A 10,987-nucleotide genomic window follows, 5' to 3' on the forward strand; every position below is an offset into this window, starting at 1 on the left:
TGGTCCGCCACCTTCAGGTGCGGCTCCTGGAGCATGGCCACATCCGCCTTCAGCCCCTTCACCCTTCAAGTGCGTAAACACCCGGGCCCGCTTGACTGGCCCGTTCAGCCCCCTCACATTCCAAGTTATCAGCCGGATCAGAGGGCTCCCTGCCCCCCTACCCTGCCGACTAGCCATAACCCACCCCCTGCCCGCCACTGGCCAGCGCCCCCCGCTCGGCCTGCTCCCCACGGCGGCATCTCTCTCTCTCTCTCTCTCTCTCTCTCTCTCTCTCTCTCTCTCTCTCTTTCTTCTCCCCCCAAGCACCCCCTGCATACTCCAGCTCCTTCCTGCTGGCCATTTCAGCAGCAACCCGGTAACCCCCCAGCTAACTTCTGCTGACCCTGGCGACTCCCGCCACACCTCTGATCCCTCCCCACGTGGGGCTACTACTCCTCCGTGCCCATCAGCAGCCCCCCGCTCTTGCGCGGGAAAATAAAAACAAGCAAAGGCCCACGCTTCTCAGCCCCGACCCCATCACCCCGCAGCGCGGGAAACAAGAGGAAAGTCCGCGCTTTCGCCCTGCCCAACCACGCCTCCTCTAGGGCAGCTCCCATTGCCGGTCCCCACCACCAGCTCCCCGCACTCCCAGTTTACCTCCCTGCCCTAACCCGTCCACCAGACCCATACAAAACGACATCGCCCCACCCACCCTGAAGCCAACACACATCCTGCATGAAACAGAGAACCCCCCCCCCTCCAAAAAATAGACACAGTTACATTTACATACAAAACCCCCATCCCTGACCCTAAGTTTGAGTTCAATTTCTCGGCCTGCACAAAGGCCCATGCCTCCTCTGGGGACTCGAAATAATGGTGACGGTCCTTGTAGGTGACCCACAGACGCGCCGGTTGCAACATGCCAAACTTCACACTCTGTCTGTGGAGCACCGCCTTCGTCCGATTGTACTCGGCCCTCCGCTTAGCCACCTCCGCACTCCAGTCCTGGTAGATCCGCACCACCGTGTTCTCCCACTTGCTGCTCCGCTCCCTCTTTGCCCACCGAAGCACGCACTCCCGGTCAACGAACCGGTGGAACCGCACCAGCACCGCCCGTGGCGGCTCATTCGGCTTGGGCCTCCTGGCCAGTATTCTGTGGGCCCCCTCCAGCTCCAGGGGTCCCTGGAAGGACCCAGCTCCCATCAGCGAGTTCAGCAAAACGAACCACATAGGCCGCCAAGTCCGACCCCTCCAGCCCCTCCGTGAGGCCCAGGATCCATAAACTTTTCCGCCTCGACCGGTTCTCCATCTCCTCGAACCGCTCCTGCCACTTTTTATGGAGCGCCTTGTGCATCTCCACCTTCCCCGCGAGGGCCGCGGCCTCATCCTCTCTTTCGGAGGCTTGCTGCTGCAGCTCCCAGATTGCGGCCCCCTGGGCTGTCTGAGTCTCCAGCAGCTTGCCGGTGGTAGCCTTCAACTACCACCAGCAGCTCCACCTTAAGCTCCTGAAAGCAGCGCTGAAGAGTCTCCTGCTGCTCCTGCGCCCACTGCCTCCACTCCTCGAGGGCTCCGCCGGCCGCCATTTTGCTTTCCTTCCCCCACTTTTCCAGAGGCGCTGCCACTGCTTTTCTGCTCGCCCTACTCCTGGTCCGGACCATAGAACCCATGGGATCTACTGCAGACCCCTTCCCATGTCGGGAATCGTCGATCAAGCACCGCTGGGGGCCCTAAAAAGAGCCCAAAAGTCCGTTTCTAGCGAGAGCTGCCGAACGTGCGGCTACCGGAAGTCAGCTTGATAGGTTCTTGATTAACAAAGGGGTGTAAGGTTATCAGAAGGTAGGCAGTAATGTGGGATTGTAGTTATATTCAGATCAGCCACGATCTTCTATTGACTGGAGTAGGTTCGAAGAATACTCCTCCTAATTCACGTGTTTGTATATTATTTCAGAGAACAATTTCAATGACCCACTCATTAGTATCCCAGTTCCCTCTTTGATTTAGCACCTTCAACGTTTTCCCTTTAAAAAAAAATATTCTAGGGTGGCTAATCTTTGAGAATTAACTCTTAAAAATTCCCAATCAGTCAGAAATGTGTGTCCTAAAATGACATTTTCAGTTAGCCTAAATTTCAGCTCAGGATTTCATTCCTTTCTAAAATTGGCAAGAACCAGCCCACTTCACCTCCACTTTGTGGAGCAGATGAATACAACAAACTGTCACGTCTTTTAATATTTTTCTTCCTTTGCCTTTTGCTGAAATTGAATTTCTGTTGTACAGAGGAGGCAGGAGAACAAAATAAATTGGAAGTGCCATGAACCTATTTTTGAGCAATCTTAATGGATCAGTTCACTGCACACTGAGCTCATGTGCTAACCTTTGCCTTATTGCTCTCCTGTTTATGCATGTTTCAGTTCACCAAATGCTGCTTTTTGTGATGTTGATGCTGAAAAGAGATGCTAATTTGTTAATGTCTTTTCAGATTGCCAAAGACATGGAACGATGGGCTAAGAGTTTGAACAAACAGAAAGAAAATTTCAAAACCAGCTTCCAGCCCATTGGGGGGCTTAGAGAGGACGAGCGGAAGGAGTCTGCAGCAGCAGATGCTGGTTTTGCGTTGTTTGAGAAAAAGGTGAATTTTCTGACTTTTGAAATGCACTTGTTCGTCAGAACTTGCACAAAAATATACGCCCCTTGCTATAGTAAATGTTTTGTCCCATTTGCAGCAGGGTACTTCAGCAGAGCGGTCACCAACAACAATCGAAGTATTGAGGAGGTCTGTTTCTGACGAAGAGGATTATATGCTGAAGGTTAGACTGTTTAGACTTCTTTTCTTTTTATTAATTTAGAGTACCCAATTAATTTTTTCCAATTAAGGGGAGATTTAGTGTGGCCAATCTACCTGCTCTGCACCTTTGGGTTGTGGGGGCGAAACCCACGCAAACACGGGGAGAATGTGCAAACTCCACACGGACAGTGGCCCAGAGCCGAGATTGAACCTGGGACCGTGACGCCGTATGGCAGAGTGCTATCCAGTGCGCAACCGTGCTGCCCCGACTGTTTAGATTTCTTGTAGCATTGGAATTGTGCTCCAGCAGCTGAAACTGACTCCTAGCTTTTTGCCGCAACAGTTTTTAGTGAACATTTTGTTTTCATGTGAAATTTTGGCCATAATCTGCATTGGAAATTAGTTGAATCTGATCACTGTGAGGACACAAGAAAAGTCCTGTTCCGCAAGGGTAGCATTACCAGTATTCAAAGTGTAGCATTGCTGATGACTTTACTGTTGTCCTTTCCTAAGAGTGCTCGGAATTTCATTATGGTACGCTAATTCTGAAACCTCTCTTAAGACGACTGCATTTTCTCCTCACTGGTGAAGTATTATGCATTCAAGTGCACATGATCTTTGTGTAGAACAATTGCAGTTGGCCACTTGTGATTGGATTCCAGCAAAATGGTGGAAGCCAAGGTGTTCGACACCAGATGTGCCGAGGACTTAAATTACAGTCTCTTGTGGTTCAGATAGGGTTACTTATAGGAGTGAATTGTCTTGATTGCTTTCAGGCCCACTAAATTAATTGGAGAATATATTTTGCACCTTTATGGTGACTGGTATATCAGATACCAACCATCACAGTGATGTCTGCTCTGATAACGTTGCAAGTGATTTGAGTTATGATTGGATGTTGATCTATGTACTATAAAATAACAGAAAATGCACTAAATTGTTCTGAGCACTTGCCTGTGAAACTACATTTACAATAATCTTGTGCAGTACTTTTTCCATCGTGTTTGGTGCATGAACAAACTTATGCTTATTGTTTAATTCAGAGAAAAGCAAGCCCACAGCAAGGACTTGTGGCAGCTTACAGTGGAGAAAGTGATACTGAAGAAGAACAAGAAAAGACCGAGGATGGAGAGGAGAAGCTGACAGATTGGAAGAAAATGGCCTGCCTTTTGTGTAGGAGACAATTTCCCAGTAAAGAGACACTCATCAGACACCAGCAACTCTCTGAACTGCACAAAGTATAATAGCTCTCTCAAAGAAAAATTGACTGTTAAATGGTTTAAAAGCATCATCTGGAATTACGCAATTGCTTATTTTTTCTTTTTCCCTCCTACCAAAATAAAAGCAAAATTTAGAGATTCACAGAAGGGCAAGAATGACAGATACAGAACTTGAAGCTTTAGAGAAGAATGAAAGAGAGGTATGATCACCTGAAGTCAGTCTTGAAAAGGACAACTTTTTGGTATTCTTGAAAGTAATTTAATGTTGCTGAAACTTAACTTTTTCCACAGATGAAGTACAGAGACAGGGCAGCAGAAAGGAGAGAGAAGTATGGAATCCCAGAACCACCAGAGCCCAAGAGGAAGAAGTTCTTTGCACCTCCAGTTGTGTAAGAAATGTTTTTCCCGTATATCTATTATGCAATGTTGTTTCCTTTCTAGGTCGCCAATGTTGGAGTTCCAGAGTGACACAATGGTGACTTGGTTTTAGAACTTGGCCAACTGCTGCTTTTCTACACACCACTGGGTGAAGAGGATATCTTCTTGAGGCTTAAATTGGCCATCCCAGCGAAACAAATCTCCATGTATTTCAGGACATAGCCACTCCCAGTCTTCAATCTTGTTGAGGAGTTAGGCAGCTTTATTTTCCCACTGGCCATTTCCTCTACAGTGGTGGGGAAGCTGTCGGAGAAGATACTGAGGGACAAGATTTATTCACGCTTGGAAGCAAATTGACTTGTTAGTGATAGGCAGCATGGTTTTGTGCGGGGAAGGTCATGTCTTACCAACTTGAAGAGTTTTTTGAGGAGGTGGCAAAATTAATTGATGAGGGAAAGGCTGTGGATGCCATCTACATGGACTTTAGTAAGGCGTTTGACCAGGAAATTGTAGATGGTCTGATTGGCAATTTTGCAGCTGACACTCAGATAGGCGGAGTTGCAGATAGTGAAGGTGATTGTCCGAATACAGCAGAATATAGATAGATTGGAGAGTTGGGCAGAGAAATGGCAGATGGAGTTCAATCCAGACAAATGCGAGGTGATGCATTTTGGAAGATCAAATTTGGGTGTGAATTATAACCCTTACTTGACATTCAGAGGGATATGGGCGTTCAGGTCCATAGTTCCATGAAAGTGGCAATGCAGGTGGATAAGGTGGTCAAGAAGGCATATGGCATGCTTGCCTTCATCGGCCAGGGCATTGAGTACAAAAATTGGCAGGTCATGTTACAGTTGTATAAAACTAGTTAGGCCACAAATAGGAATATTGCATGCAGTTCTGGTCATCACACTACCAGAAGGACATGGATGCTTTGGAGAGAGTGTAAAGAAGGTTTACCAGGATGTTGCCTGTTCTGGAGGGAGTTAGCTATGATGAGATCTGTTTTCGTTGGAAAGACGGAGGTTTAGAGGAGACCTGATTATCTACAAAATTATGAGCGACATAGACAGGGTGAATAGTCAGAAGCTTTTTCCCAGGGTGGAAGACTCAATTACAAGGAATACAGGTTCACGGTGAGAGGGAAAAGTTTTGGGAGATGTGCAGGGATGTTTTTCAGAGGATTGGGGGTCCCTGGAATGTGTTGCCAGTGGAAGTGGTGGAGCCAGGCACGCTAGCAATGTTTAAGATGTATCTTGATAAGGGCAGCACGGTAGCACAGTGGGTTAGCCCTGCAGCCTCACGGCACCGAGGTCCCAGGTTCGACTCTGGGTCACTGTCCGTATGGAGTTTGCACATTCTCCCTGTGTTTGCGTGGGTTTCGCCCCCCCACAACCCAAAAGATGTGCAGACTAGGTGGATTGGCCACGCTAAATTGCCCCTTAATTGGAAAAAATTAATTGGGTACTCTAAATTTATATTAAAAAATGATGTATCTTGATAGACACATGAACGGGCGAGGAATGGAGGGAAACAGATTATTTGGGCAATAAGTAGTAGGTCTAAATGAGGATTCTGGATTGGCACAGACTTGGTGGGCTGGTGCTGTAATGTTTTTTGTTCATGCCAAATTTAAACAGGCAATATTAAGAACATAAGTAGAAGCAGGTTGATCATTGATACTTGACTATTGATACTTTAATAGCTTTCTCAAAATAAGTAGCAGTATTAAAAGATGAATGGAAGTTTTCTTCCCCAAAAAGCATCTCCATCTTTTTTGCACAGTAAGAGTCTTACTACACCAAGTTAAAGTCCAACAGGTTTATTTGGAATCACTAGCTTTCGGAGCGTAGCTCCTTCATCAGGCGAGTGGACTCACCTGATGAAGGAGCTATTCTCTGAAAGCTAATGATTCCAGGTAAACCTGTTGGGACTTTAACCTGATGTTGTAAGACTTCTTACTGTGCCCACCCCACTCCAACGCCAGCATCTCCACATCTTTTTTGCAGTGATTTTGAGCAGCCAACTAAAGATGGCATTGGAAGTGATAATATTGGAAGCCGAATGTTACAAGCCATGGGTTGGAAAGAAGGTTCAGGACTTGGTCGAAACCAACAAGGCATTACTGCTCCAATTAAGGTATGTTAGTCAGCTGTTACTGGATGCTCCCCAGTGGGGACTTCTAACAGAATGAACTACTGGGCACAGGAGCCACTTGAGCCCTGCTGTATTTATTTGTCAAATCATTTTGTAAAACACACTGTGGGGGGGGGGGGGGGGGGGGGGGCGCGGCAGGGGTCAGAGCTTGGTTTTGTAGAATCCCAATCATTCAAAGTGGCACTTGAGATAGGACAGCTGCTCAGATTCTGAAGTGAATGCATTGGTGAGCTGCTAGGATGCAGGTTTGTAGCTATTCTTCACATGCCTAACTGCCAATCGTGAATGTGATTGGAGGAAACAGCAAAGGGATGTGTTCACATTTCACGAGACCGCTTCTCACCACATGTGAGCAGCTGCTCTGCTTTCTAGTTGGCTTGCTGTGCAGGCAAAGATCTATAGATCAGCTGCTCTTCCATTGGGAACTGGGCGATGGCAGGGAAAGCTGGTAAGTGACCTGAAAATAATTAAATGTTAAAAATGTAGCTGTTTTGTACTTAGTCCAAGAAATTATTGCATTCTTTCAGGTATCTGTATATAACGTAAACTTGCAATCATCTTGAGCTACTCAATACTAAAAGAGTGATTTTGTTCCTTAACAGGCACAATTGAGAATGAAAGGAGCTGGACTTGGAACACGAGGGAGCGCTTACGGTGTCAACACTGCAGATACCTACAAAGATGCTGTTCGAAAAGCTATGTTTGCCAGATTCTCAGAAATGGAATAATATTGCTTGAGTTGTAAATATTGTAAATAATGTTACTATGATTGTTTTGTTGTGCCAAGAAAGAATGTTTGTGCATCAACTTTTTTTCACTTTCCGGCTTTGGTTAAATTAGTTCAACAAAAACAACTACATTTTACTCTTTTAAATTATGACCTTGTAATACTGGAGGTTATGGTGTGCATGTGATATAAGCGAAAGATTTGTGTGTGGAATTTGCTACAAAACCAGCAACGTGTACATTCTGTATTATAGTCGCCACCCGTTGTACAGATTCTGGACTAGGAGTTGCAAACCAGATTATTTTGAACCCATTGTTCTTCCCTCCCCTTCCCTAAATAAACAAACTCCTTGGTGCTAATAAATGTAGATTATTTGGAGGTTGTAGAGCAATAGAAAACCCACAAGGAGATTGATATCTTGGCTCGGATCTCATTTAAACTTGAGTGACCAGCTAGATGTATGGTCAAAGGAGTTAAAAGAGACCTGGAAAAGTAAAATTGTAAATCTAAAATGTAAAATATTTCTGTATTGTAGCAAAATACAATTAGAGGACATTGAACACTTAAGAGGTAGGCTCAAACTCAAGTTGAGCATAAGAATTTTGAATGATTGCTTCCTTCCCAATATCAGGAAGACTTGAGCAACCTTTTTTTAAAAAAAAAAATAATAATAATAATCTGAATAAAATTGTAATTTCTATATAAAGATGGAAATCGTGAGCTAAAGGGATTCAACACCAATCTCTACATATGTACAGTGAAATGATTTCTCACAACACCAAGATACCAGACCAGGGGAGGAGGGAATTAAAGATTGAGGAAGGTACCGATTGGTACCAAGCTGACACGTTTCTATTTTCAAAAATGTGCTTCCAATTTGCATGATGCAAATCAGAGTTTGTAGATGCTACCAAACCGGCAGCGGTGACGATTAATTCTGAAAGGGTAACTCGGGAACTGCAGGATGTACTGGATAAAACCTTTGTGGATCAAGCGGTGACACAGTGTTCCACATTTTAAAAAAATGAATGATGCAAGTGTTCTATGCATTGGGGTGTAAAATGGAAGATGCAGATGTAGGAATTCTGGCCGATTTCCCTTTGAATGAATCCACCTGCTGCAAACCAGTGGTAAAACCAAGAGAATGCTGGTTTATACAGCTTGTGCAGTAAAATTCAATTGAGGAACAAAGCAAAACACTGCAATGCTGAAAATCAGGAATATAACAATTGCTGGAAACACCGAACCCACCGCCAGTATCTAGATTCTAGGGTAATAAGCAATTTGTCTCTGGTCCACCTTTCATCAAAACTGGACAAAGTTAGATGATTAACTTCACAAGCAGAGGCAAGATAACATTGGGGGGGGGGGGGGGGGGTGTTGTAGTGGATGAGGAGTGGGAAGAGCAAACAGTAAAAGTGTTTCTGATAAAGAGTGGAAAACTGAGCGGTGGAATGGGAGGAGCATTAAAATGGTAAGCATCCAGAATCCAAAGGGTCATGCTTGCTGATGAAACAGCTGTTCAGCAAAATAATAGATCAATAATCAGCATTCAGTCTCACCAGTGGTGCAGCGGGTACAGTACTAAGTTGAAAGAAGTATATAAGTAAATCATCTTATCTCTTGGAAAGTGGCAAAGAAGGTGGAAATGTCGGGGGTGACTTCCATTGCGACTTGAATGGGCAGCATACTGGATGGTGACCGAATGGGCCACAGTGCTGAGCAGGGAATAGGCCTTTCTGACTAAACGGATGGAGAAGGTGTACATGATAGCATCACTCTGATTCTGGAAATGTTGCAGGGTGATCCAGACTAGAACGTGATGACGGGGGCTCTGTGGCCCGGGGGAGGGGGGGGAGGTCAAGGGCTGAAGTGTGGGATATAGAATGGATGCAGTGTTTAATGTGCTGTTAATCACAATACTCTCTTGTAGCCGATATTGGAAGAGCTGGTGTGGAAATGCAATAGTTACAACATCCTTGTTCTCATCATAATATTGTACTGTAGCTACTGAGACACATGGGAAATTTTCACGCTCTGGAGCCAGTTCAGAGAAGAAGCACAACTCAAATGAAAACTGAGCTAGGACATAACTGGAGAATCTTCAAAGGAAGCTCATCTTGTAGAGGGATGAAAGGTTGTAAACAGTATCAAAAAGTTAGATTTGGAAAATGACTTCAAAACAAACTGATTAGGGTAAGGGTACAGGTTTATAAGTAAAACAAAACTTAGCTTGAAGTTTCAAAGTGACTCCAGAGATGAGAATGGATTTATGGATGACACAGGAGCAAAACCTGGAATAATTTTACTAATGGTGTCTAATGAGAGAAGCTTTACTGTCCTGGGTAGATCAGTTTAAGATGAAACAAATAGGAGCAGCACCTCATGCTGCAGAAGACTAGGTTCAGCCCCTGATCACTGTCCCTGTGGAGATTGAATTCTCCCTGTGTCTGTATGGGTCACAACCCAAAGATATGCAGGGTAGGTGGATTGGCCATGCTAAATTGCCCCTTAATTAAAAAAAAAGTGCATTAAGCTTTAAACATAAGAACTAGGAGCAGGAGTAGGCCATCTGGCCCCTCGAGCCTGCTCCGCCATTCAATTAGATCATGGCTGATCTTTTGTGGACTCAGCTCCACTTTCCAGCCCGAACACCATAACCCTTAATCCCTTTATTCTTCAAAAAACTATCTATCTTTACCTTAAAAACATGTAATGAAGGAGCCTCAACTGCTTCACTGGGCAAGGAATTCCATAGATTCACAACCCTTTGGGTGAAGAAGTTCCTCCTAAACTCAGTCCTAAATCTACTTCCCCTTATTTTGAGGCTATGCCCCCTAGTTCTGCTGTCACCCGCCAATGGAAACAACCTGCCCGCATCTATCCTATCTATTCCCTTGACAAGCTTTTCTCTCCCTACAGATGCTGCCAGACCTGCTGAGATTTTCCAGCATTTCCTCTTTCTGCATCAAGATTCCCTGTGACATACAAATAAATATCCACCCTCTTCATAAATATGAAAGATCCCATGGCATTATTTGAAGGGGAACAGGGGCATTCTCTGTGGTGTCCTGGCCAATAGCTAAACCTCAACAACACCTAAAAGTGGATATCCAGAGACAAGTTTGATTAAAGTTTATGACGTTTGATCCATCATTCTTGGTTTTATTTCAGATTTCCAGCATCAGTGGTATGTTACTTTAGTTGTGGGAAAGCAGATGAGAGCTGGTCATTGTTGTTTACAGGAGCTTGCTGTGCACACATTGTCTCTGCATTTCCTACACTAACAGCAACAACTGGTTGAAAAGTGCTGTGAGAGATCATGTGGTCATGAAAGGTGCTATATAAATGCAACTTTTTTTTGCTGCATTTAAAGATAACGAGTTTTATCAGTGGACTAGGTTTGTGCACCTGTCATTGATTAGAGAATGGCATTATCTGGCTGAGAAATTGCACAATGGGGCCTTTAAAATAGCAATAACCTTTAAGGGGGAAAATTCCTATATTGATCAACGTGAACAATGTTTTGTAATGGATTGTAAAGATCTGATTGGATTACAATGCAAAATGTAATGGGGAAAAACAATTGGATTAGAAAAGAATCTATACTGGAATAACATCTGTAAAGCGCATTAAAAGCCTTTGCAAAGTCATTGAATCAATTTGTATTTGGTTGCATTCAAGCTGGTCATTAATACCACCAATTTGTATCATAAGGAATTTTTACAGTTCTAAGTTGAT

At 44.5% G+C, this 10,987-nt stretch overlaps 1 protein-coding gene across 5 annotated transcripts in view; it reads left to right on the forward strand.

Annotated features, from left to right (window-relative positions):
• The window catches only part of LOC119973857 (RNA-binding protein 5-like), a 53,869-nt gene extending 46,264 nt beyond the window's left edge, over nucleotides 1–7,605 (forward strand). For 3 of the 5 annotated variants that reach the window (XM_038812342.1, XM_038812343.1, XM_038812345.1), the window contains 7 exons: nucleotides 2,459–2,608; nucleotides 2,703–2,786; nucleotides 3,808–4,002; nucleotides 4,110–4,184; nucleotides 4,276–4,373; nucleotides 6,372–6,501; nucleotides 7,122–7,605. In XM_038812342.1, coding sequence (XP_038668270.1) covers nucleotides 2,459–2,608; nucleotides 2,703–2,786; nucleotides 3,808–4,002; nucleotides 4,110–4,184; nucleotides 4,276–4,373; nucleotides 6,372–6,501; nucleotides 7,122–7,247 — 858 coding nt within the window. In that variant the 3' untranslated portion in view covers nucleotides 7,248–7,605. The remainder of the gene's footprint in view (nucleotides 1–2,458; nucleotides 2,609–2,702; nucleotides 2,787–3,807; nucleotides 4,003–4,109; nucleotides 4,185–4,275; nucleotides 4,374–6,371; nucleotides 6,502–7,121) is intronic. The other 2 variants (XM_038812346.1, XM_038812344.1) reach the window with 1 other exon arrangement.
• Nucleotides 7,606–10,987: the final 3,382 nt, after the last annotated feature.

The sequence above is a fragment of the Scyliorhinus canicula genome, chromosome 11 (assembly GCF_902713615.1).
Source record: "Scyliorhinus canicula chromosome 11, sScyCan1.1, whole genome shotgun sequence".
NCBI lineage: Eukaryota > Metazoa > Chordata > Chondrichthyes > Carcharhiniformes > Scyliorhinidae > Scyliorhinus > Scyliorhinus canicula.